The 27,166-nt window shown below is 47.0% G+C and overlaps 6 protein-coding genes across 6 annotated transcripts; 1 reads left to right on the forward strand and 5 right to left on the reverse strand.

Annotated features, from left to right (window-relative positions):
- Window positions 1–904: 904 nt before the first annotated feature.
- Window positions 905–2,034, reverse strand: BGW36DRAFT_422159 (putative mitochondrial phosphate carrier protein; the record flags this gene model as incomplete). Its single annotated transcript, XM_046219664.1, has 4 exons — window positions 905–936; window positions 991–1,343; window positions 1,409–1,828; window positions 1,898–2,034. 4 exons carry the CDS (start codon window positions 2,032–2,034, stop codon window positions 905–907), a joined length of 942 nt encoding a protein of 313 aa, XP_046078231.1.
- A 1,371-nt stretch (window positions 2,035–3,405) lies between these two features.
- BGW36DRAFT_311235 (uncharacterized protein) lies at window positions 3,406–6,711 on the forward strand. The gene is made up of 3 exons (XM_046212469.1): window positions 3,406–4,134; window positions 4,180–4,255; window positions 4,306–6,711. The coding sequence occupies exons 1-3, from the start codon at window positions 3,843–3,845 to the stop codon at window positions 6,590–6,592; spliced, it is 2,655 nt and encodes an 884-aa protein (XP_046078232.1). The 5' UTR covers window positions 3,406–3,842; the 3' UTR covers window positions 6,593–6,711.
- Window positions 6,712–10,674: 3,963 nt separating this feature from the next.
- BGW36DRAFT_311236 (uncharacterized protein) lies at window positions 10,675–12,441 on the reverse strand. Its single transcript, XM_046212470.1, has 2 exons — window positions 11,780–12,441; window positions 10,675–11,722 (listed from the first exon to the last, which is right to left on the reverse strand). Exons 1-2 carry the CDS (start codon window positions 12,072–12,074, stop codon window positions 11,043–11,045), a joined length of 975 nt encoding a protein of 324 aa, XP_046078233.1. The 5' UTR covers window positions 12,075–12,441; the 3' UTR covers window positions 10,675–11,042.
- A 7,595-nt stretch (window positions 12,442–20,036) lies between these two features.
- Window positions 20,037–23,095, reverse strand: BGW36DRAFT_435497 (uncharacterized protein; the record flags this gene model as incomplete). Its single annotated transcript, XM_046221416.1, has 3 exons — window positions 20,037–22,635; window positions 22,729–22,839; window positions 22,905–23,095. The coding sequence occupies 3 exons, from the start codon at window positions 23,093–23,095 to the stop codon at window positions 20,037–20,039; spliced, it is 2,901 nt and encodes a 966-aa protein (XP_046078234.1).
- Window positions 23,096–23,522: 427 nt separating this feature from the next.
- Window positions 23,523–24,277, reverse strand: BGW36DRAFT_16085 (AAA domain-containing protein). Its single transcript, XM_046209579.1, has 2 exons — window positions 24,106–24,277; window positions 23,523–24,029 (listed from the first exon to the last, which is right to left on the reverse strand). The coding sequence occupies exons 1-2, from the start codon at window positions 24,209–24,211 to the stop codon at window positions 23,542–23,544; spliced, it is 594 nt and encodes a 197-aa protein (XP_046078235.1). The 5' UTR covers window positions 24,212–24,277; the 3' UTR covers window positions 23,523–23,541.
- A 128-nt stretch (window positions 24,278–24,405) lies between these two features.
- On the reverse strand, window positions 24,406–26,267 carry BGW36DRAFT_311238 (major facilitator superfamily domain-containing protein). Its single transcript, XM_046212471.1, has 3 exons — window positions 26,003–26,267; window positions 25,849–25,951; window positions 24,406–25,797 (listed from the first exon to the last, which is right to left on the reverse strand). Exons 1-3 carry the CDS (start codon window positions 26,219–26,221, stop codon window positions 24,527–24,529), a joined length of 1,593 nt encoding a protein of 530 aa, XP_046078236.1. The 5' UTR covers window positions 26,222–26,267; the 3' UTR covers window positions 24,406–24,526.
- Between the last annotated feature and the right edge of the window lie 899 nt (window positions 26,268–27,166).

Raw genomic sequence — 27,166 nt, forward strand, 5'->3', positions numbered from 1 at the left:
TAGGACTTATGGTTTAGGGTTAAGTTTTTCTAATGATTCACTAGGGTGGGTTGGTGTTTTGTTGTGTTTTATATGAAGACTGAAGAGGCTTGAAAATCGGGATAATGATCATAGTTACGTGTAAAATACCAAGTAATCTGATAACGTTCTGATAATTTGGGAGCCAATTCTGTGTCCCAAAGCACTTCCTTTGTTGATGCGGAGCTTTGGCTGGAAACGAAGAAACAGCTTTTCGAACCATTCGGATGGCAACGGAGAGTGAGCCCTAGAGAGTAATGGATTTCAGCAAATGTATGTCCGAGCTTTTTAAAACTGTATCTTTTGGCATCCCAGGCAAGATTTTGAGAATACTTTACCAATCATATGGCCAAAAAGTCCTAATTCCAACTCTATATTCCACATAAAGTCGTCAACCAAGATGAAAAGTTTACCCCTTTCTTTTCCAGACAATAGAATTCCTTTTAATAGAAAGCCCGTCAACTTAAAATACAAATCTATTTATAGAAATACGTTTTCAAAACAGGAGAAGAGACTCAATAATATCTAGGGAAGCGTTATTCTAGTGTCTTCTCGCACAGATTAGGGAGCTTGCTCTTATAATTGACTAATTCTACATAGAGTGTGTTTTACCTTCAATGATCTATACGCAAAGATGATCTTCACCTCCTAGGTGTGCTCACCGTGCGCCTTTTTCTCCATAATGTGATAGGAGTCAGAATATATTCCTCCACGTGTATTGGCTTGAAAATCTATGAGAATATATACCTGTTTGTGTCAACCCAATGCGACTATACAGTAACTTGAAGAGGCTCATAGATCTATGTCTATATATATATATCAAAACATTTTGCTGCCTTCTCCTGTCTAAAAAATGTAAAATATTAGGATTCTTAACACGAATTCTTTACTTGGAAATCTCAACCCCATTAGTGGCACCTAATGGAATAAATCAGCCTTATCCAAAAGAAGCAAAGAAGCAAGCGGGCTTACCAAGAGCCTTCTTGATGTCACCATAGATAGCGAATTGGCCAGCAGTCAGACCACCAATCATGAATAGACGAGTAGGAAGACCAGCGAAGGAACCGCGGAGACCAAGCTCGCCAGCAATCTTGACGAGGCGCGAGAGTGTGCTCTCACCGGGCAGACCCTTGGTCTTGTTGATCTTGGATAGCATAGTATCCGCAGGCTGAGAAACAATGGCCGCAGCAAAACCGGCAATCAGACCAGATCCCAAGTTAACACCGGTCTGGGCACCATTTGACAGCTTGGACTTGTCAAGGCGGGCAAAGATAACCTCGGCAACTTTTTCGAACGCGACAAATTTGGTCACCGTGTAGGGAACCCTGTATACATATGTCAGTTTTGTTTCTTTCTTCTCTCATTGAGCTTGTTATCGAGATTGGCCTACTGCTTGAAGAGGATAGGCCCGAAACCGCTATAGAAAGCCCCAATTCCTTCATTCTTAAGAATCTTTCCGAAACCACCGATCAGACCCTTGGCGAAGCTAGGGTCAGAGACGAGGCGGATACGAGTAGCTTCGAGAGGGCAGAGAGCAATAGAGGCGAAGAACTCAGCGCAGGCGGCAGAGACAGAGTAAACGGCCGCACGGTTTTGGCGGGCCTTTTCGAGCCCAATAACATTGATAGATTGCTGTTTAAAAAACTCATAGCCGCCGAATTTGAAGGCACCCTGCATGAAATAGCCCGTAAAAGTTGGACCGAAACCAGTCAAGAGAGCGCCGGCACCCTCTTTTTGGATGACTTGCCGGAAGCCGCCAATCATACCACGGTTGTAAGTGACAGGGTCGAGCTGTATCCTAGTTTTGACGCTGTGGGAGCCTCAATAAGCCACGAACACTCGAGAGTGGGGCTGAAGCCGAAACTGATGGACAACATACACATCGACTGGAGTGAAGGCGCTGTGAGTGACGGAACAGCAGACAGCACCAGCAAAAGCGAATCGCGAGTAGAGAGCAAGGCCCTCAGGCTTTTTTTCGGTGATGGCCTCGGCCAAAACAGCGGGAGAGACAGCCATTGCGACGGAGATGATTGCGCGGGATATAAAGGATGGGGGATGGAAAAGAAATAGAGTGTAGGTTGCGGCGAGGTGTCTTGGTGTCAGCTTGATGATCCGGAAAATGAGATCGTAAGCAGTTGACGATCTGCCGACCTGTTTTGCCCGAGTCGTTGATCCATTAGGGGCCGTTCGGGTAATCGGCAGAGGAGCCAACACCGTGACATGATATCATTACAGAATGCATATCTCTATTCCGCTGCGCTGTAAATCCTATCTCGACAACCTCGTTTTCAGAGGCGTCGATCCATCAAAGAGAAGGGATCATATTCGCTGTTAAATTGATGGATAGATCTCAAGCCCACCGCAGCCGTGTTGTTACAATTGACATTGAATGCGAGTAATTACTAAACGCACCAAAAAGCGGGCCTGAATGTCATATTTGACGCTTGGTGAGCCCGACATAGTCCATACAATTGTAGAGACAGGGTCCATGTTATTGAGCCCTTGGGCTACACACATTATGAGGTCATGTGACAAGGCCGATCTGATGCCTCAGGCACAATATTGTAAAGGGGTTTAGCAGGTTAATCATGGCTAGCTTAGCCCAGAGTAGTTAAGCCTACCGTTTCAAGACTCGCAGATTTGCTGTCACTCTGTTAGCTGACGACTAGTTCAGGGCTTCCTACCACGGGAATACTTACTCCTGGGTAGTTTGGTTGGTCCGTGTTTTCTCCATTGGCGCGCCGAGCCGCCTGATTCCGAGACGATTCGTCCACAATTCCATTTGGATTTCCGGGCGGTCTACTTTGAAGTATACGTAAGTTGCACGGAGTAGAATAATGTAGATTGAGCTTCCGTGGTAGGACGGGGATTGCCTGGCTTCCCCACGATATCGCTCTTTGGGCTGCCCAGTCCTGCAGCATTACCCAGCATCATCGGGCTTGCTTTAGCGTGGGACACTGAGTGAACTGGTCGGTGCATCGCCGGCTTGTGGTTGGTCAGGCTAGTTCCTGGCTCGATCAAAACTGGGAATTTAGCAGCGTTTGGCATAATTTGCGGCGGGCACGCCAATTCACCAATTAATATTATGGCGTCGGTTGCGGTCACTGTGCATGAGACGAGTAATACGATTGCACGGCGAATTAGTCGGTCAGGCCACAGCTGCCACCTGATCGGCATTTGCCAGAAGATGGAATGAATATTGGGCAGTGAATCGCAGTGGTATGTAAGTTACTTGGGACTGGAGTAGTGATTTGTCAACGATCTAAGTTAATAACTATCTACAGTAGATACTGGCACTAAGCAAGTAGCCGGTGCCTAAGGCCCCTGCGCCTGCGGTGACTGGTGGGCGCCTGCCGTCTTTGTTTAGGCCAAGACGCAAGACAAGACATTATCCTTTGCCAACCAGTTTCTATTATTTCTGTCCTTTGTTGACTCCTTTTTGGACATCGAAAATAATGGTAATAATAGTACATCGACTCCCTGAACGCCCTGCAGACCGAAAAACCCTCGTTCCTCGACTGCATATGGCTGTTGCCGAATTTGATTGTTGGCACCAATAATAGTACATCTTTGCGCATTGCACGTGGCTGGTCATTTGTTGCTTGCACGTGGAGACATCTTGGGACCCTCCCTCGTTTGACAAACAGAAGATAAAATCGATGCCATTATTTCGTACGGTATTTACCATGGACACTTCTCGCAGACCATTTCAATAGTCTCGATTGCCGTAATTCGAGGCGTATCACCGCCTTCGGTTTCCTAGGTGATTGAAGGACATACACAGTTTCGAATTGAGCTATAATTTTGCAGCATTTCTGGTAGTTATGGCTCGCATCTGGTTTAGCTCATCGCTTTCATTGGCCCTGATACTTCTTTGCTGGTTATGGACTGCTGTCATTGCAGCAGGAACTTGCATTGAAGGCGAGGATAGCTCAGGGCAACGGATATGCCTGGATGACCAGCGCAAACCAACGCTGTGGACGTTGGATTTTGGGGATTGCCAAGGCGATTCCCTACTTAATGTAACACAGCTTCAGGGCGCATATTATGCTGATAATATGACCGTGACATTCAATTTGGTAGCGCAAACGTCCCTTGTCAATGATGATATCATGGGTATGTGCACACCGTAAACATGGCCCCAGAAGCTGACGAGGACAGTATATATTGGCGTGTATGCCTACGGCGAAACAAGATTCGAGCTAACCCTCAACCCTTGCAACAACAATTTCCAAGGGTAAGTTCCACACTTCTATGATCTAGACTTACAAGAACTGAACTTTATAGGTTGTGTCCTCTCAACGCAGGCACTACGGCCGTGGCTGCTGGCGCAATTCCTATCGGCGAATCATACGTTGCGTCAATACCATCGATCGCCTATTCGATTCCGGACTTTGAAGGACAGGTGGTATTCCGTATCCTGTCCAATGCCACCCAGTCGCAAATCGGTTGCTTTGCAGCAGTATTGACTAATGGATATTCTTTCGCTCAACCCGCAGCAGTTTCTAGCATACTGGGAATCTTCACAATAGTTGCTGTGGTATCCTCTCTAGCAGCCGCTGTGTACGGTCCGAGTACCTCGTCAAATCGCAACCACTATGCACATTCGCCATCCGTGCTTGTTGCTTTCGCCATATTCCACCATATTTTCTTCACGGGGGCGCTGTCAATGAACTGGCCCAGTGTTTTGGTTGCCTTTTGGGCAAATTATGCTTGGGCTGCCGGGATGATCTATTCAGTCAAGATGCAAGACTCAATAAATCAATTTTTGGGAAGTAATAGAGGCAACATTAGTATGGTTGGGGCTGCTTCCGCTGGAGTCGATAATGCCAATTTAGCTGGCGGAATTGATATTTCGCAGATTTACAAACGGAGTCAAGCAATATTTCCCCGTGCTAATGATGGTGGTTCTTTCTACCCAAGTCCATGGCATGGTGGACCTGTGAAACCTGGTCTGCCGATACCGGGGAACTACTCTGGTTTTGCTGGGACGCTTGCTGAGGAGACCATTCCTGCCTCAAATGCATTTCTGACTGGCCTTATTTGGTGGTTGGTCTTGGTTAGTGGCCTGTGCCTTGCAAGTGTGGTTTTGAAGTTGGTAGTCGATGGGTTTGCAAAATACAACAAAATAGGTGAAGATAAATGGCAACATTTCCGCACACATTGGTTGGCATATACAATCTCACTAACTCTGAGAGGATGTTTCGTCGGCTTCTATGTGCTCAGCTTTCTAGCATTGTTTCAATTCACGCTTGGAGGGTCCACCGGAGTCAAAGCTATTGCTGGTGTTGTCCTAGCCCTAATTATCTTGCTGCTAGGAGGTGCCGCTGGCTTTGCAGTTTGGGACCGGTTTACAGCGGGACAGGTCACAGCAGACAAGTTGCTTGTCAAACAAGAAAAGATAGGTGTTTTGCCGTACTTGGCAGTATACCGCGCGAGTCGGTTAAGCGAGGAAAAGAAGGCTTCTAAAAATGTATTGAGTGTGCCGTGGTGGACGGTGACAAACGGGGAGTCGGAAAGCTCAGTTCATGAAACTGAACTATTCGTGAGGAAATTCGGCTGGCTATCGGGCCGATTTAGGAGGACGCGCTGGTATTTCTTCGCCGTATGGTTGGTGTATGAGTTTGTCCGTGCCTGCTTTTTTGGCGGCGCGGCCGGTCACCCAATGACGCAAGTATTTGGAATTCTGGCCGTGGAGTTCATTGCTCTCGTTACTATGATATGGATGAAGCCATTTGAGGCGGCCCGGTTGAATACTTTGACTATTTATTTGTTAGGCTTCAGTAAGGTCTCTACGGTGGCTTTATCATCAGCATTTGACTCGTCTTTCAACATCGATCGAATGACCACCGCAGCGATCGGAATCGTTATTATTGTGATCCAAGGAATCCTAACTGTCTTTTTACTCATGGCAATATGTGTTGGAGCAATTAGCACTTATATGTCGATATCGAGAGATAAGGTGGAGGAAGAATTCAAACCCAAATCACTACGTGGATTGCGGTCAAAATATTTAGCACATGTTGAAAAAGCTGGTCTGGACCTCCCTCCTTCACGATCACGTCGAGCAGTCGTAGAGGACGGACCGGTAGAAGTCTCATTCGAAGTTCGCTCAGTTCAACGACAGCTGAAAATCGAGGACGAAGATGATCGCACCGCTCCATTCCCAAACTTGGAAATGTTGCCAGTACCGGAGGAGGATGAAGATGGCAACGAAGAACAAAAGTCAGGCCCAAGCAGATCAGTCTCACAACAGGGCTCTGATTCTGTTCGATCAAGCGGCAGCTACTCCAATCTCCCCTTCGGTGCACGTCCACATGTGTCTAGCTGGAGCAGCCAGGACTTTTCTCCATGGGTGGAAAGCCAGCGGCTCTCTGGTCGTCGCATGTCCGGCCGTGGTCGTGGTAGCAGCGCAATGAGCTTGCGTCAGACGGCAATGCGACAGAGAGCCAATTCCAGGGGGACCCCTTTGCCAATGACGCGCAGCGAATCTCCAGCTACGGTTCAGGTTCCTGATGCGGACGATATTCCAGTCCTATCAAGCTTGGCGGCACCTGATTTTGCATTTCATTAAAAGGTATTTCGAAGTATCATTCATATTAATCATTGCGAGGCGTTGGAATCTTAGATATGCAGGTTTTTATTATACCCTAGTCCCTTATGGTGGCGATTGCATAGGATGGTGTTTAGAGCATAGATATAATACTAGATTCGAAAATATGAACGTTAAGTCTCGAAAAGTACGTGGAGTATAATTCACATGACATAGTTGATGAATATGGTACATGTGCATACTGTAAGTATGTTACGGTTGAACCCTTGCACGAATTACCTCACAATTGATATCCTTGGAACTCATAACACTTTTCTGGTTGATATATATCATTTGAACTCTTAGACCTTGTCATGTTTCCTATTTGATACTATCCTCACTTCTGTTATTTCCCTCTCATTATTCATGACCGTACAGCAAGCTATCCAGTGGAGCCCGAACTCTTAATCACCTTCCCAGTTCGTAGACACATCCTTCTCATATGATCCCTCACTATTGAATCAAGAATTCAATAACTCAATTCAATGCGCACCAAACTAGCTAAGTCATCACAACTTCCTCAAGCATATCTCTGGTGCCAACCTCACTATTCCCACGAAGCTAGCCTTTATTAGGTATATTATGAGATCGAAAGTAACAATAACTTAAACACTCCACTCGTATCCGCTCCGTAGTTGGGTGGATAGATGAAGGATGGCCATGTGGAAATGGCACGGCGTCGGGGACTTCCGATGGACTAGTTCTAAATTCATTGATGTTGGATAATACCAGTTGATAATATAGCAGTAAAAGCAATATATGCTAAGCTATCCCTTTATAAACAAAATGGCTTGAAATAGAGATAAACACAGCCTCGTTGATTTCAGCTCTCGCCGCCGAGGTTACCCCGAAGGATAAGCTATCCAACATATTTTCTCGTCAGTAGCAGTCATTATTTTTACCTAACAGGGTATTTTCGATATCGAGGAATTAAATATGGGCATTTCCACTATCAATCCTTATCAAAGCAAAATCATAGATAGCTTTTCATAGCTTCAATGTGGGCTGTTCGAATGAGACTGAACTGTATTATTGCGCTATTTCAAATCCACCATTAGCAACTTAAGTTATTTGAATAGTAGAAGCAGTCCACTTCGTAGACATTCAGCTCTTGGTGCTTTGCCACGTTGCGCTATTCTGTTAGCTCGCAACGTTGCGATTAATAGCACCACAGGAGAGTTACTGTACGTACCGGTTTGTTTCTAGATTGAAAAGAAGCTCTCCTGAAGCTCCACTGTCCACGAGCCAATACGACCTTGGAAGCCTGTGTGTTATTGCCCTGAGCTCGGTCTGAGGGATCGAGCTTGAAAGCCGGGCTTTCCCGGTAGCGTCTTCACCGGATCGCTCTCATGGCTCTATCGAGTAAGCTGAATTCGCCGGGGCGGACCATTCCGCTGTTGTTCTGACTCGGAAAGCTCTCAATTAATAATCATGTATACCAACAACAAGAATTGTCTACAGTCAACCATCAGCCATGTTGGCAGCGTTGGTGCAAAGAGTTAATTAGCACTAATCGCTTGTATGTCGGTATAGTAGTGAAACAATAATTTTCGATATTGTTGTCTTCTACATTGACGACCAAGCAGAAAAATGGTCAACTTTTAATCGTCATGCAATGCTAGATCAGCTCAGCCGCAGGTATCCGAGTTGCCACTGGCCAACAACAGATCATTAGTTTAGCAGGCCATTAGTACTTCACCTCCACAGCCGGGCTGGCTTCCGAGTGCTGGCCTAGGGCTTGTACACCTGTGTATTAATCAGGTATCATACAGGGTAAGTTGGACTTTGTAGGTATGGTGCATGTATGAATGTAAGCGCCGGCCCCAGCAAATCAGACTAGCCTGTCAAGGTTCCCGCTGAAGTTATTTGTCTGTAACATGATATGATATTATTATTCGTCGCTGATGGTTGTATGCATGGCTACACGTACATGTGCCATGAGTCAGTTGAGACGGCGGTTGTGATATGGTCACATCCGACAATTTCAGTAATGACCGACGGACAGGCTCGGCATACCACCACGTATTATGTGATTATTATCTCCGTCCTGCATTACTCTCGCTTACAGCACCCAAAAGAGTTACTACTTGGCGACATTTTACTAACAGCCAGCCAAGCCATCTAGTGGTGGCTCTGCCATGTGGCATTCGCCGTCTAGCTCCATCTGGGTTAGCCATACGGATAATTCCATCCTTTCGCATTTCTTTCACCTCCTCTTCCCCCACCAAATATCTCCGACTAGCACAAACTCAACGCACTCCTCCGAGGCACTGACTCGCCACTTTGCACTCGCCTGGCCCACTATCCGCAGCGTAGTCGGCTAGACTTGAGCTGTATGCAGGCGAATGAGCCATATACAGTACAAGCCTGCTAGTACGGCGGAGCAGTACGCAAGACGGTGGAGGTGCATGCACCACCCGGTCTCTGTACAGATGTAGCGCCTGCTCTGACTCTGAGAATACGTAGTCTGCTGTCTCAGTGTGGGCTCAATGTTCGTCGAATCAGGTCTTGTTCCGACCGACCACCTTCCGTCACACCATCAGTTGCCGATCTACAAAAACGATCCATGCGAATCAAGGCAGCCAAATTGATCTACGCTTGACCCTTGTTGAACGATAACATCTGCATCCACCCCTAACCCATTAGTCCAATCCGCACAGGGATTGAACCGAGTACAATTTGTTATTTCCGGGTAAACACTGTAGGAAGCATCCTTCCGTTCCCCATATTTCCTTCTTGCTTTACAATTTTTTACAAGCCGTATTTTCTCCTTTACCAGTGTTGATGATCCTTAGCTAGTATCCTCCTTAGTGAGGAGAAGGTACCCGTATTTCCTTAGCAGTTGCCACATTTTCCTAGAGGCAGTTAGTCCTAGGTAGCTGACCAGCAGCACGCCACACAAAGCCCCAAGGGCGATCTGTGCGTCCTTTGGTAGCGATTCCTTGACATTCTAGAATAAAATTTCGACCCGTGGTGCTCTTCCTAACCCTAGTCTCTCTACCCACGGAGTATTACACAGATACGTACTGTGTCACCTGTGACTGAGTATCCAAGAAGTACGTATATGAAAAGATCAATACTCCATGTCGGCAATTCCTTTATTTATTATATTTTAACTTTAATATTTCCTCGCGTACTACTTTTCCTACTTTGTTATAGCGTCTGAACTTAGTAAATCATTAATCACTTGCAGTTGGTTTGCCTGTGGGCCGTACTCAGGTCTCTCGCCACAACGTGATTCACCGGCGTTAGTATATTCAATCTATTTTACACTTCCAAATTCCAACACAAGATTTTCATGGAGCAATAACAATAAAAATAGTAATAATGCCAAGTTGCTAACAGTCCAACACCATTTTTGCTTTTTATTGTTCCGTAGAGTGGGGTGAAAAGTACAATGCCGAGCGAGACAACACAAGAGAGAAGACAAGGTTTTACTAATTTCTTATGCTTTTGTGATTAACAGTAGGTCGGATCGTTTGCGTCCTGGACTTGTCAGACTATCCTTGCTAGTTGACTAGTTAATGAACTATGCGCTGGAGGGAGGTGGAAGCGAGGTTCCGATGAAAAGGATATTGGCCACTGGGCTTCAGATTCTAATGGTGATCTTTGCACGGGCCCTACATATTTACAGCTAGATACAACGACGAAAACGACAATGGAGTGTATGTTATGTTGGAAAGGAAGACGATAGCCGCCTGGATGAAGAAGTAGATGCAGAATAAAAAGACACTTGATTGGTAGATCAATGTCAGCTTCTGCGGGCTGAGCCGATAACAATGTGCAAGAAAGTGCCGACTCTAAAGGTAACGGACGATCAGCGGATATGCTGTGTCTGCTGTTAGTGAGAATTATTTACGAGAAGTGGATATACAGGTTGCCATGTGCGTCTGACACCTAGAGACTAGAGTCCCGACAAGTGCCAGTCAAGACTCTAGTCACTCAACACAAGACCCACGAGAGAGACATGTGGCTTCCCCATAATCCATGTCCTCGCTAAGAATAAATTGTATAATATTAGAATAGTACGTACTAATAATATTACTATTAAATAACGGATGTTCGACCAGTAGTCGCCCAACAACCAGGTAGTAGGGTTACATCCTCGTCCTCGTGGATGTTGGGCCAGCCATATGGGGCCGAGTGCAGCCCAGAGTAAAGGCTTGGCTCAGCTAGATGATATGCTCTAATAATGGAAATTGATTCGGGATTTTGGTGGTACTGTTACCATCTAGATAGTGTTGAAGTAATAATATATTCACGAAGAGAAGAAATTCCAATCACCAACTCCATGCATCAGGGGTATATGTCACAACTTGACCTGCCCACTTTTGTACAAACGCCATCCGTAAACCTGACAAGAGTCGTGTGTAAATGAAACAGATTAAAAGTAGAGAAAGAATACAGTGAAAAATATTCCACAGGTTACGAATCAAACGATAGCCGCTAATGGTCGCCCACTGTGACACCCCCGTTCGTGGCGCTTCATGTTGCTGCGAACGCTAAACGCCTTACCGCAACCCACATGGGTACAGCGGAACGGCTTCTCGCCCGTGTGACTATGCGAGTGAATGCGCAGACTGGACGGCCGCGAGAATGCCTTATGGCAGGTTCGGCAGACGTATCGGTCGTGGTTCTGTGGGTAGGACGCAGCGCCGGATGGTGGGAAGTAGTGGTGGTGTTGCCAAGCTGGATTGACGGGCGAAATCATGGGTGGAACATGGCTGGGTGTCACTGGTGCTGACACGCTGTGTGCGCGAGGATACTGCGGCTCATTGGTCGGGGTGAACGAGTTTGCGCTCGATGAGGCTACAGCAGGATAGGTGGAAGAGTTGGTGGTGGTATTAATGGGAGCAGGAGGAGACATGTGCAATTCCTGCGATACGGAACCCCGCTCTGAAGGGGGCGTTGGCAGAGAAGCTGCAATAGATGGAAGCGAGGCCTGCGATTGCGATTGCTGCATAGGTGGCGCACTGCTGACTGAGGCTGAGTGAGATCGTCTGGAGAAAGATGAGGGCGAGCGGCCTTCTGCGAGCCCAGAGCAAGGGCGCATGGGTGGTGTTGGAGGCAGAAAGACGCGGCTGTACTCAGTGGAATTGTGACGAGCTCGTTCTGGGGATGTTAGCTGAGTGTCTCATACATTTTATAGAATTGACAAGTTGAACATACTTGCTGCTGGCACGCTGTTTGCGCCTTCCAAGAGGCTGGATATGGATGGCAGTGAGCATTTGCGCTGATCCTCGGCCGGGGGAGACAGAGGCAGCTGCGGCGACGCTCGAGTGTTGAGGGGCGCAAAGTATGAGTGTGAGTGTGAATGTGAGTACGAGTGTGTGTATGATTGGGCCTTCTCTTCATATTCGTCGTATTTTCTTATGGTGCCGGTGACTGGGCTGGGCTGCGAGCCGGATGACGAGCGGCGACGAGTGTCGGACCACTCGGTGGTCATCAGACTGGCGACCTTCATGGCTGGTTTGTTGATTGTATCTCCTCTAGCTGTAGCTGATAGTTGAAGGGAGAGTAGAAAGGCTATGGCCAGGCGAGAATCAGGGAAGAGCGGTAGTAGAGCAGAAGAGCATCAGAGCGTCTATCAGAAAGAAAGGTGGGAAGCGCGGAGTTATGAATTGTCGAGTCACCTCCACGACTCGACTGGGGCTGGGTGGGCAACCAACAACGAACAGTGGTTAGTTCGAGCGAATGACGACGATAGCAATCAGGAATCATAATAATAGCCGTGCTAAGAATCATTCATTAGGGACTTTGGCTTTGATCAGGGCCGCGCCTCCCAGCCCCTCGGTACGGGCGAGTGTGCAGGTGCCGCGGATCATTAGACTCCTCTCCATTGGCAACCCTTAATGATGATACTGTACATAATCCGTACTTCGCCTAGTATTCTGTAACGAGGCGAGCCCTCGACGAACGTGCTTTGTTCCCCACACCCAGACAATCCCGGCGCGCCGTCTCGTGGCGGTCCATACCATACCGTATTACCGACAAAATACGGTGTATCCAATACACTGTACAGGGACTCCTTACTAGCGCCATGGGGCGACCAGAGTCAACTTCAACAATGTATTATATGCGCTCGGCTACGATTGGCCACACGCCAAAGTAGCCTCGGAGCTATGTTTCCGTATCAGGTCTAGACCTGACGCGGCGGGCGGAGGACACCCTGGCTTGGGCAGCGGGGCTTTGACAGATCCAACAGCAGCCAATCAGCACGGGGTCCACCGGCCCCGTGGTTTTAAGCGAGGATCAGCCATGCTCTGGACCCATCAAAAGCCACTCACCATTTGTCGTTGCCGAATCCGGGAGCCTGCTAGCGCCGATCCTTACAAACCACATGGTCTCCCACTGTCCTTTGCTGCGGAGTGGACTCCGTAACTCCGTGTAACTTGCTGTGTCGTACGGAAATGATGATCTCCGGTGGCTGCGAACGACTGGTACAATCTTCGTCCCCTTACTACGGTTCTATTATTACCGTTTTCCACGTACGCTTTACACAGACCTGGCGGACTTGGGGGTCTGTTGAGGCCTGTGTGATCTCATTTCCCGCCGTCGATCGTATTTTGCTGTGACGGGACTCTGCGCAAAGGCTCTTTTGCGCTAGTCCCGATTAGGGCGATGATGGTCCGCGAAGGATCGATATGTCCGTCTATACTCTATACCAGGACTGACCAAAGTGCGGCAGAAGCCGCCTGCAAACGGGGTGGTCAAGTACGGAGTGCGAAGAGGAATCCTTTTGGCTGGTGTCTAGGCTGTCAGATCAGGTCAGGCGAACCCGTCGCCTTGGGGGCGGGTTTTCCATTGATTAGGTCCGTATTAATTATCACTTATCGCTATACTGGGTAGAGTCTATAGTATGATCTTTGTATCTATGATTGACTGTATCCCTGTATGGGTAACGGATCCGGTACTGGTAGCGCGCACGACAATACTTCCAGAATGCCCAGAATGCATATCGGTGCTGTTGCTCGTCTGACACCAGTCGGCGGACGGTAGCCCAATGCGGTAAGCACGAAAGATCCGTTGGTTGGCTCGTTGAGGGGCCTGTCCGGCGCCTGACTGGCTGAGAGTCAGCGTGCTAACCAGGCGATCTTAGACACCCGGGCGTCTCTCTGCCTGAGGCTGGCCACAGTCAAAGCCCGGCTGTGGCTCCCTATGCGGTATGGTGCATGGCCTGCAATTTCCACATTCCTACGTAAACTATATACTAGTATAAAGTGTTCCCCGGGCCCTGATGCGATTGGCTGTGCACGCTGACATTTCCTTGATCCCTACTATTATTACTATCAGACTGATTCGGATTGGCATGATTGCGTTTGGTATGGCCGGTTCATCTCATATCTGATGAGCCGGGCCATCAGCCACTGGTGGAGAAATGTCTTAGCAACAGCTCGCATAGACCGACTCTAGACTCTAGAGTCTATGCGATGCTGCTATGGTAATCCTCTCTGTCTATATGGCGCAGATCGACACGATTTGCATCATCCTGTCGTTTTGACTTTGACTGCGGACAATTTAGACTTTTGAGTCCCAATGTGTTAAATATTAATTGTCCTTTTAAGCGAGGGGTCGACGTGATCCTCTCGGATGGGGGCGCTCAAGTGACTGCTCGTCTGCCGTAGTATACCGCTCGGATGAGGGTTCAAAGAAAAACAAACCAAAAAGCCCCACAAACGCTCGTATAGTTCTGGAAGAATTAGATACTCCGCAGCCTATTAGTTCGTATCTCAGTGCTGCAGTGTGCTATGGTTTATTGTTATTATTATTACAGGGTCGGCTTCGGGCGATGCAGGCTGCGCTGCACAGTTAAAATTTAATTAGCGAGAGCCACGCGTATGGCCTTATCAACAGGTCTGGGCGAAAGTTTAATTGTTCAAGGTTCACGCCCGATGATTGGCTCTCTCGTACGAGACTGATCGCCTACATTGCACTCGCTGTCGCTCTGTCCAGGGCGTTCGAGGCTAGTGTGCGTCCAATGGCGGTACTTTCTGCCTGTGTTTCTATTTATTGAAGGGCCACAGCGGCTAGCCACCAGAGTTAGTTGGCAGCGCGAAGGATCATGATGATTCTGCAAAGCCACCTGTTCCTCATCACCAGGCTGTGTCACTGTGTGTAGTGAAACGCGAGACTAAACCGCTGAGCGACGGATCGGAGAGTCAGCAAGATTTCCATGGAACCCTGGAACGGAAGCTGGTCGAGCGCGGGGACCGTGGCACACGTCCTCAAAGGGGCCGATCAGCCCTCAATCCGGTAATTTTCATATCCTCTTTGCTGAGCGGCGGTTCAAACCTGCCCCACTGGGACTAGCGCAATTTAATTTCGCTGCTAACGGGGATCGCCCGCTGGCCACGCTAGCCCGGGATGTTACGAGCGATACGTAAACCTGGTATCCATACGCTGGAAACGGATTAATTACGCGCAACCTGTATTTTACGATTCGCGCTAGGGATCAGTTATTTTAATAGGAGCATTATGATACGTACTATTATATTATTATTCTATTATTATTAGCTACGGGAGGATCTTCCGCAAGGAAGTGACCCGGACTAGCCCATATCGGGCCAAGCGCCTGACACTATGACTGGTCTCGTGCTACCACAATGTCTATATTGAGGTGTTTAGACTTTGGCGTGATGATGTGACTTGTAAGGCACCTCTGGATTGGCCGTTGTCGTAAATTTACTTTGTGTTATTTTATATGGTTGTTATTCTTATTGTAATTATTTATTATTATTTACGCATCCCAACACCATGTGGAGGGCCCGGGATCTGCCCACAGTCTGGGTAGCCAATCATGCGCGGCTCTCAGATCCAAGAGGTTCGGGTCAATGCGGCGTGGATTTGCTTGGGTGATGATCGTACGACCAGTCCAAGTCCGTGGCTCCCTGCGTGCGATCAGTCGGCTAATTCACTACGATGGATCTATTCTTTGCTTCTCATTTGTGATATCCTATTCATTCTCTGCAAGTGAAGCTATCGGACATGAGTAGACACCTGTCAAAATCAAGGAGTATGACAGTGTCAACACGTCAGTCAGTCGGAAGCCGGCCAGTGGTCGATCATCCTGGGAGAGCTGGCAGTGCAGGCCCCCCCAGACACCGGCGACTACGGACATTTCGGTGAACCTGGAAATTCAATTATTAATTATTAATGACTGATTAAGCAATGATGTTGTCCTGACGCTAGGGCGCACTAGGTAGGCGTAAAGGATACGTATCGCTCGGAAACGAAATGCCCCGAGAAAAAAAGGTAACCCAGCCAACACTAGGCAATAGAATTAACATAGGTTAGCAAATACTCTGTACACCAGGACGGCGTAGTGCAGAGTAGGAGTGACTAGCAGAGGACGCGTCACGGCCAGATGGAACTGCTAAGCGAGGATCACCGCTTGAATCATGGCCGCAGATCTCCTTACTCACTGCTCAGGGCCGATCGGCGCCAGGGTTGGACTCAGTCATTACGTGGTCCGGTGCCAAGGGAGCAAGCGAGTCTGGGCCTGGAGAGCATTATTACCCCATCGGGTCAGCGCCGGGCGGGGAGATCCGCGGATCATATCCAAGCCCTTGACTCCTTTGGCGTGTTGGCGGTGGAGACCCGCAGAGAACTGGAAGTCAGCTGATCTGCAGCACCTGGTTGGCTGGCGGAATAATTCCCGTTAGGTCCTCACGTGGCGTGTAAGCGGCCAGCGTGCTCTAGGCCGCTAGCGGTGCCGGCGATCTGGGCGTTTGCCCTACTTGGGTAATAACGCCGCGCTGGTCTGACCAACCCCGGACCTTCCTCTCTCTGTGGTCGGCTCTGGCACTGCACTATCTCCCCGATCAGACTAGACTGTCGCAGACTAGACCCATCGCATGCGGATTCGCGATTGATCAATGATTGGGGTTATCGTTGCTTTGTTGCTTTGTTGCCTTTGCCAGGCCTCCGTCCAATCATGCTTCGCCTGCTCTTGCCAAGCTCCAGTTCCAGCTGTGACCTGTCTGACTGGTTACAACTCACACCATCATGAGAGCAAAGCGAGTCATCATGCACTGTCGCCATCAGGAATCTGAGTTCTGCTATTAGATTGCTGCACGGCTAGTTTACAGCTTCCTTCCGTTTGTCAGCGTTTACGGATTGATCAGGTGCATTACGATGCGAGGCTCGACAAAGATTGGCACAGCGGACCAACAGAGCAGAATAGTATTATATATTACGATCTGAGAGACTCGACATGTTGATCACTGACCATGAACGCGAGTTGGTTGGCTATGGCGATCCTCGCATTGGATGCTATGATTGGAATATGGAAATGCTCATCCCAGGCACTAATGACTCAATCCCAGCCGTCTGGTCTGGTGAACTGCCGACGCGTCGCGCTGGACCGCTGCAGTGGCTCGCTAGCAACCTAACTGCAGGAGATCACCTGTACGCATAAAGTACATCGGCGATGCCCAACGGGGTTGACAGCAAGGACTGGCAGTTGCCCCGACCGTATCGAGAATTCTAGATACGTCACCTGGAGACAAATGAAGGTGCAACTCAAGCCTTCATTCAAAGTTCACTTGTGCCAGACCGTGGACACTGCAAGATCACTCTTTGTCGAAAGAATACACCCGGACGGTCGGAGATAATAATGAGTATAACCGCTTAATCTCCTGTCGTAGGCCAATGAAATTTCGGTAAAAGCTCGGGCACTAATTACAATGGCAGTATCTCCCGTCGACCATCAGCTCTAGACCTTGGTTATCCCACGCGCAAAGCCTCGCACAAAGGCTCTGTGGCTGGCGTACGCAAACTCTTTTCAATACTCCGTACTGTCATCCGTATCAGAGAAGGAATTGATGCGCCAGGCGTCAGATCAACACACGGGCCACATGTAGCCGTATCGATCATTGTTTGGATGATCATCATCTCTATTCAATACTTCATAGGTCTGAGCAGTTACGTGGAGTGGGTGTAGGCGCCCACTAACAGAAAGGGTCTGGGATTATGCCTGAGTCGCGGCAAAACTCTCCTCCGGTATCTCCAACTCTGGTACGTGCGGGGTGAGGGAATAACACATTAATTAATAGCATTGATTATTATCATACTCGGGTTCACGTCTGACGCCTGCCCCCCCCCAATCAAGTCCATTGCTACCTATTCAAGCCCCCACCTGTCAGCGAGGATCATGTCTAGGGCCGACCAGAAGGTTCAACGGCCTTTGGATTGTTCGTCTTGGGGGTTTCATGTTCTCGCATGGTCCTCGCATAGAATCATACTGCTCGTCTTTCCTTGGTTGTACCGCTGACTCTGAGCTTTGACTTGACTTTTGACTTTTGGACGGAACTGGGGATCAATCGTCATAGCACCAGCTCTTATTCCGACTTGCCCCGACTAGGTTCACCAGTCGACCCTAAAGTCACACCGAGACTGTCAAAGTCTTGGATAGCAGCCAGCCTCTGGCCCCAGCTGCGACGGGAAAGGGAAGGGATGGAAGCGATTATCGCATCTGACCACTGACTGCCCGTCAGCATCATCCATCACCCCAGTCACATGATCTGCGGCGCTAGCCTGATTCTGAAAAGCCAGCCGCCACAATGCTGCAACTGATGCCGAAGGCTGGAAACTAACCGTATTTTGTACGGATATGCGAATGACTAGCACACTTAAGTTTACTCCTAACTCAACAAATCAGCGCGATGTCGGAGATTTGTCAACGAGGCTTTGCAGCGCTTGAGTTTTTTTGTATTTGGATTACGAGTACTATGTTCTCCTGTAAGATAGGTAGGCGGGATTTGGGTTGATCACCACCACCTTTCGGACTTAGAGTTAGAAGTTACGCTGGGGCGACGGATTCAGCTGGAATGATGGTGCGTGCTACAGCCGCAAGAAACAGGAACTACGATGTACGGAACGGAGGAGTTTGTCAGGTAGCTGTTGCATGGTGGGTGTTTGCAGAAATGTTTCAGAGGTACCTCAACAGGCCTGCCGATCCCGGGCGTCGATCACCCATCCTGCTAATTAACAGCTTAGGAATGAGCAACGGAAATAACACTGCATGGTGCAGCTGTGTAGCGCCGCACAGCTGGGTGCAGCAAGAATATGTGTGACAGTCGATTAAACTAGTCCGCTATTGGCTCCCACGGCGAACTTCCGTGGGATAGGGAATAAGTTCCAGACCTGTGGGATGGACCTCGGATTCATATGGACCCAAGGTGGATTCTTCACACGGCGCCGCATAGCGCTGTTCACTCTCTTGGCATGCGGAATAGGTGGTTGACCTTGTGAAGTGTACTCTGAAACACCGGAGTCATGTACGCTGATCACAAAAAGAAACGACAACAGCAATAAACAATTACATTAAAAAAGCAACTACTTTATTCATTTAAGCGAAGTCAATTATGCGCTAAGCTATGCATACAGAAAATCAAGTAAAATTAAAGAGATGCACGAAAAAAGAAAGAAGTGACCAAATGACCTCCTGTAGTAATCTGCACGGAAATGGGAATTTTCACCAATAATATCCGACTATTGCATATTTCTTTTTTAAAATGATTTTGCAACACCTCAGTTGCGTGGAATTTATGAATTGAGACAACCAACGACTTCATACGGGGTACGAAAGATGGTTTTATAAAATAGGAGTATGGTGACACAAAAGAGTATTCATTTTTGACACGTTTGAGCTAGATTTCGAATCATGGTTAATAAAATGCGTACAAGCAAGCAAGTTTACGTCATGTGTCGATCAGGACGGGTTTGATTTTCTGTGACTACTCAATTAGTTGAAACCTCCGTGATAGTTGATATCAGTCTTGATATTTTGAGAATTGATCCCAGCCGATTCTCGAATAATAATAATAGTTAGCTGTGGGTTCTCTTTGTTCATCCTCTAATAGGCTTTTATTGCGAGGTTATTGCAGGGATGTAGTCCGATAATTATCCTCATGCGACCAATTCCGTACATCCAAACGGTTGTGAATTAATTTCATTTTAGAATATTATTACTGAGGATCGGTGAACTGTCTTCTCTAGGTATAGCATTCATTGCGAAACCCTTGCTAGGTTGTAATTACTATTGTTGCAAACTTGTAATCGTCGTGCATTTCAAAATGGTCCTCGCAAAGGAGTCGCACTAAAGCAGTCGCGCTACCGTAGTAAAGTAAAGATGAGGCGTGTAGTATTGCATACTGGTCGGTCTGGAAATACCTGGTCTAGACCGTTAAGTATCGTTTATCTGATACGACGATCGAAGCATCAGCGTAACGGATCTAGTATCGGTGCTTAATGATCGTTCTATGGAAGGTTGGAGTATTTACCGGAATGGGTTCGCGCATGAATATTAATGGATCCATGTAATTATTGCTAGATGGTTGCAATTAAAGATATAGGGTTAGGACTGCACTATATGTCGGTGTAATTTCAACGCGGTCCTGGTCGTATAGCAGAGGATAATGGCTTATCACTCTACTACTAACGCCTGAAACCCAGTAATAATTCGACTAGAATGGCTTCTTCTATACGAAAACTGTTGTCGATCGACGCCAGTGAATACTTTGAGCCCAACAGCCCGCTGCTCTCCATCATCCTGTTCGCTAGCCCCATTACCACCACGGGTGAAACGGATCGTTGTCGCTGCATCGCCCTCACAGATCCCCCATTTCGGACCCTCAAGCCCAGAACAAGTCAAAAATTGGAAGCCTCTCAAAAATTGTTTAGCCCATATACGTACACAAGCAATGAAATCTCCTCCAGCTGTAAAAGAGTCGTGTCGGTAGAATGGGGATTCCACGCGATCCTCCTCGTCAGTGCCTTTGAAACCCTGATGGTACCAAATCCAGGGAATCTCATTCTCCTCGTCCGCATCCTCGGAGTCAATAAAAAACTGGGTCGGCCCACTGCTCGCTTGGCTCCCATCAGTATACTGTAGAATGATGCTAATAAGAGAAACCCGTTTTCTAATCCATGAATGGCCATGTGTAAAGGTCACCTTGATCTCATCCACAGGGCGTCTCAGATCGAACCAGCTCACGACATTGCCGTCGGTGGTTACGGGCTCTGTACTCGCTATGTGGTACTGATAGCCGTCGCTTAATTTTCTTAACTGTGAGCCGTATATGCTACCTGATTCCTTCCATGTTGGTGGAGGCGCATCTGGTTCCCACCACAGCTTGTTCTGGTCTTGTAGTCCAAAGATATCTAGTCCATCATGATATTCACGATGGGAGGGCTTAGGAAGTGACAGTGTTGCCACTGCGTCCAGTCGTGGCTGATCAGAATCGTTCATGCTCCAGCTGCAAGACAAGCCACAGAAAATACCCGTCTCTCTCGCATTCAGGCTATCTTGTCTTGTAGGATATAGATTCAATCCGTAGGTCAGCTGTCTGTTGCGATTTGTAACAAGTCGAAAACCGAGCTGAATGTTATTACCAACGAAAGCTGCGATAATGCGCTCACCTCCTGGGCCATCAATCGCAAAAGTCTTGGTGGCCCATGGTTTTGGGCCTACTGACTTTGAGGGGCGGTCATGAGAGTAATGAATTTCCAATACCCCGAATTGGACGTCGACGGAAATACCGGTAATAGTGGATAATTCCTCGTCGTCTCGACCGAAAATCACGGCTTCGTGAGGACAAAATTCACCGTCAGGAACCCATGAACCGCCTTCGTTCATTAGCCGGCTCATTTGCAATATTGGTGGTGGAATATCATCCTTCCAGAGCACTTGATTCAAGCTGGAGTCTGCATAAGGGTAGATTTCCTGAAAAGATACTCGTTTCTCGTGTTTGAGTAATGCAAGATTTAGAATCCCGCTGGTAGCTGTCCATTCTACTAGAAGCCCGACAATCACCTCACCTGGCTCAGTTAGAACGAGTCTCTTATTTCCGTTACTCGCTCCAAAATGCATTGACTCAGTAGTGTTAAACAGTAGTTCAATGCCAATGACAAATCGACCTGGATTCTTTTTCTCTTCATGCGTATCTTCCAGTCCTATACGTGTCATGAACATAAACCCTGTCAGCCAGTCACCCTGCGGAATTTTCACTTCATCAGTGCGCGCAGCTTTTCCTTTGGCTCCAACGTAGTCGCTGTCACCACTGGCTTTTTGGCCTGTTGTAGCTGTGTCTAGGGTAACACCAAAACCTAGCAGAAACCCTTCCCGACTCCAATATATTGACAGAACTGGGTTTTTGACACCAACATCATTGACGTCACTGATCAAAGCAAGCTTTGAAGTTTCGGTTTTGACTTTCCCAAGATCGCCAAGAGGTACCATAGGACCTGAGAAAGCATTTTTCAAGACAGCTGTACTATTTTCATAATCCTTGGCCTTTTTGATATTGAAATAGGATGCAGCGAACAGGTCGCAGATCTTCCATATTCTTTTCCGATTGACAAGACCGAGAATTCTGGATTCGCAGTTGTTATGACTCTTTTCGTGGAGATCCTGGCATACCTGCGCCCAGTCGACCCCTTGCCCGTTGCTATTGTTCTCTTCTGGGATATCGTAGAGCCAGGGCATATCCTGGCGCAATCTCTTTTCCCAAAAGCTGCTTGAACTGGTTGCTGAAGTCACATATGAGCTCACTGTTCGTAGAGCATTGACTGAGTCTATCGGGAGATACTGTAGAATGTGCAGGAGTATTTTAACTGGAACCTCTGCAAAATAGTCGTGTACTACCCCTGGTAATAATCTAGTCTCAACAGTATCGGCTGAAGGCGGGGTATGCTCAGACGATAACAGCGTTGGAATATTGGAGTAATATCTCTCCAAGGCTGGAATATTGACTGGATTGACCATGTAATACTCTACACCCGGAAGTATATACCAATACTGTTGTTGCAATTCATCCATACACTCTCCATAGTCGACAAGACCCAAACACCGGTCGTACGGAGGTTCCCCTTCAACGAAGGATTTTAACGCAAGGAATAGAACTTCCTTGTCGATTTTTTCATTGTCGAAGGAGATGGATCGGATGACCTTGCGAAGTATTTTGTTACATGCGTTGTGGCATGGGAATGCTAGTGGATCATCCTCGTCTCCAGTACCTCCATATCTATCAATTAAGCGATTATGTTAGTGATGTCTAGTAGATCGACGTAATTTCGTTTCTCTTCTTTTCTCTCATTGGAAAAGTAGCGAGACATACACATGAATATCGTAACGATGTCCATAACCTGCAAATTGTCCCAGATTCTCGTCTTCCTCCACGTCACAAATTCCATAATCCGAATAGCTTGCCGGTCCAGACACATATACTCTGCGCAAAGTATGCTTGTTAAATCAGATAGAAAGACTAGCTTTCCACAGACATCGATCTCTTACTTGTCGTCGGCAGATTGTGAGTTGGGATTCTCGCTGATACAGCGAAACTCATTTATCCACGCCGTTTCTTCATGCTCTAGAAGCTTGAAAGATTTTTGCTCCTCTTCAGTTTCATTGTTCGACAACATGTCCTGATCGAACCACCGCACAGTGGCGCCACAGATGGCGCAGAAGATGTCGAAACTACCCATTGTTTAAAGCAGAGAAATGATAACGAAATGAGGCGTTTAGCTAGGTGTTTCAACTGGAATCGACGATCTAAACCTTACTGCTATTTAATCGAGGAGCAGAGTGGCTTGTTCGAGATGTCGTTATTCTTATAGGGCGGACTAGACCACGTGCAGCACTGCTGCCTGTTGGAAGAGTGCCTGAATTTGAGAACAACACATGGTTCTACTGCAGTAGTTTCTTCCTAGTAGTCTCTTCCTTCGTTCTAGACCTAAGGCCGCCCCGAAGTCTGCGGGTACCAATGTGGTCTTCCTTACGATTAGACACGGTTGAGATAGTCGCCGAAGGAATAACACCAGCTTAAGGATAGCTTCGCTCTTTTACATATTGGTGGGTTAGCCTAAGCATTCAAAGAGCATCCGCATAATAATTAATTATTGATACTAGGTAAAAAGAAGAGAATTACTAACTAAAGCCTTAAAATGATCTCCCCCTCTCCTACCGGGCGCTCGAATCCCTGAAAGTACATTTCCAGAATTTCTGGCGTAACATCGAACGCGGAATCTGCATCCCTTCTGACACCGCTCTCTCTTAGCCGGTTTCTCTCCTTTACTCTCCGTCTGATTTCATCATTTTCAACATCTAGATATACGAGGATCCACCTCCCCCCATTTTCCTCAACTCTTTGCTTCCATTCATCGCGGCTTTCTTTGAATGCGAATGAGAAATCAAGAATTGTATATGTAGTATTCTTCTTTTGAACCGCTTCTTGAAGAAGATCGCTAAGTTGTTGACGCAGCGAGTCTTCGGCTTCGAGTTGGTATGGTTCGTATTGTTGGGCTGGATAGTGGATGTTCCAGAGACCATGGTGGGCATGAATGTGTGCGTCGATCGAGAGACGAGTGATGGTCGGGTGAGCTTCGAGAAGGGTGTGAGAAAGTGTTGATTTCCCGGATCCTTTGAAAAAATAAATTTCGTGTTATTAAACCGATTTCTCCTCTTAGAAAATTAATATTGCTGATGAGATTCTTACCCGCTATCCCACAAGTCATTACCACGACTGGCCGCGGATCATCGTGGTTATGAAATATGAGCGACTCTAGCTGCTGTATGCTAGTGATGACCTGCGACGCCGACATGGTTGCTAGTCATCAATTGATGTAGTTTACAAATTCCTTGCACGAATAATTATTCGTATGAATAGGTTATATATCAATTGATGTTACACCTCGTATTCAAAGCGGGTAGTTAGAATTTGAAGCCGATGAGTCACAGCGAACGTCGTCTACTGAATTTGGAAAGCGGAATGTTACGGTAACTTCAATACAAAGATAGCATGTATAAATTATATTATGAGAAATTTTTTGAGAAAAGCTAGTTCATTTTTTGTATGAAAACTGGGTTTCAGTTTCTCCTCACTAAATGTCACTAATTTGAAAGAAGCCTCTCTGTTCTTAGATTGGATAGATGAAGAATGGATTCTCCAGATCAGTCAGATCTAGCATAGCAATCTCAACTTTCCTGGGAACCAAAACACCATTCTCATCTATATGCTCAACCACTCCAAACTCGTGGGCGATCCTTTCCTCACTAGTCAACGTTGCGGCCCAGCTCTTTCGCTGAGAGTTTCTGCGTTTCAAAATGAACTGGATAATGAATAGTATCAATGGCGTACCTGCCCAGCTTACCACGATCATGGCGATCCAAGCACCGTAATAGCGAGGTGCATCTTTAGGAACCCAAATTTGGGGCGAACAAAGATTTGCAACGGAATAGCCGATCATGAACATGACGTTGCGGGTAAGTTTCTTGGTATATCCTGCCGCAGATGATGTCGTCCATCCCAATGCGATAATGTAGGTGTTACCATAGGTATGGCCAGCCAGGAGCAGACAAGCAAGCATTGCCAATTTTGCATCCCAATTGACAGCAACCATTCCAATACCACCAGCAATTGCAGGAATACACCAAACGAGTCCATGTAGCGCAAGGTTCGACGGCCACCATCGTAGAAAGAAAGCACCAGCAAGACAAACAGCGACACCAAAACCACCGCCTGCCGCTGCTACAAGAGTAGACCCCAAATTGTCCACTCCAAGAGCAGTAGTAATGAGATTTTGTTGCCCGTAGGTTAGATTGTTGGACATCATCAGTGTGAAAGCCTGCAAAGCGAATAACCACGAAACAGGGTCACGCATTGTCTCTGCGAACTGAGTTTTCTTAAATTGTTTCTGCTCAATGGAGCTTTGACTTGACTCATGAACCCGCTTGATGGCGTGAACCTTCTCTTCCAAGGTCAGGAACTTGGCCTCGGCGGGGTTATTGGGATATCGGAACCATATGAGAATTGACAGAAGAGTAGAGCAACCTCCAGTTATAATCATTAAAAGCTTCCAAGGCAGAACGGCGCTGGTGCTCCAGAGAAGACCATAGGAGATAAACGCAATACAGACCGGTGCAAGTGCTGATGTCACCCATAAAATAGGCTGAAGAAATGACTGTTCATGACGAGTGAAAAACATGCCAATAGTCATTTCCATTGCAGGGACCACGACAGATTCGCTAGCACCGAGAGCCAAACGCAGAACCACAAGACCGGCGTATTTTGTCGCAACGCAATGTAGGAGTACCGTAACTCCCCACATAAAGATGAGACTAGCGACGAATTTTCCGAATGGTAGTTTCTGCATAGCATAGTGTCCTGGCCATTGTGCAGCCAGATAGCCTGGAGTTGTATTAGACGAGGTTGGTATAGAATGAAGACGGCATGTCTTACCGACGTAGAAGAACGTTCCAAGATTGTTGTACTGTGCCTTGTTGATACCAGTCTCTTCAAACAAGCCCAGAATAGCAGCGTAACCCAAAGTTGATTTGTCGATCTGAATCAGTTAGAAAAACAAAAGTCTACGCAACTCATTGAAGGAGCTTACAAAGAGCAGCAAGTTGATGGCGGACAGTAAACCCATAACATGCCAATATAATTTTCGCCTCAGCTTCTTCTCTTTTTCGGGAGTCAATGGTTCAAAGTCATCTCCATGACTTTCCAATATACGCAGGGTCTCATCTGCATATTTTTCTTGGATGGTAGTTCCATTCTCCTGCACAGGGGACGATGAGCCCGAGACCTCGACTTTTTCTGGAACACCCATGAGGCGATTTTATTTGTGTATAGCTACAAGGAAAATAAGAGCTGCCAATAAGATCAGAGTAAGTGAATAAAAAAGAAAAAAAAATGTAGTGAGCTGCGTAAGCTCATATTTATCTCCAGAGTGCCCAACACCGCTGATCGCGTCATCGGGAAAATAGAAAACGTCTTCAACCTTAATGCCCACCCATGTAACTAGATTCACAGGGCTGGAGAATCCAAGACTTATTTCGTTTTATGATGGACTTGCGTATTTAATATATCAAATATCAATTAAAATCATTGAACTGTAAAATGTGGATTGCTAGAGGGGTTATAAAACACCGTAATTGACGACATATGGAGGACGGCGGGGCTATACAGCCAAATAAACACGGCATAGGAAGAACTCTTTTTGTTTCGTGAGAGAAACCACAATTCCGAAATAAAAGTAAAGGTGAAAATATAAACAAGAAAAAAGCGAAAAGCAAGAAAACTAGTCAGGTATCTCGGGAAATCCAACCGTTTTGCTACCCAGCTGCTTAGATTCGTTGGCGATAGACGGAATTTGCCCGGATACCCACATCTAGTGCCTTGGAATCTGGACCTTAGTTAATGAAAATATAGATTTTATTCGTTACTGCCTTGAGCACGGAATTGTCGAATCAAATGTGAAATCTTGACCGCTGCCCTAAAAGGCTCTAGATCTCTTAGGCAGTCACTCTGTGGATATATCAGATGCGCCAACATGAAATACCATTCTAGAAGAGATAATAACAAGACTATTAACAGTGGACTCATTTTGGTCATGTAACACATTCTAAGTGCGGATAACAACTTCGTCGATAGCTACTTGAAGTTTAAAGGGGAAAAACCCATTATCCCAGCTCCTTGATACTAAAGTAATTTAACAGATATTGGCATCTCACAAGTAATATCACACTTGGCTCCGCGTTCCCGTTCCCTTCTT

Source organism: Talaromyces proteolyticus (genome assembly GCF_021365285.1).
Source record: "Talaromyces proteolyticus strain PMI_201 chromosome Unknown BGW36scaffold_1, whole genome shotgun sequence".
Lineage (NCBI taxonomy): Eukaryota > Fungi > Ascomycota > Eurotiomycetes > Eurotiales > Trichocomaceae > Talaromyces > Talaromyces proteolyticus.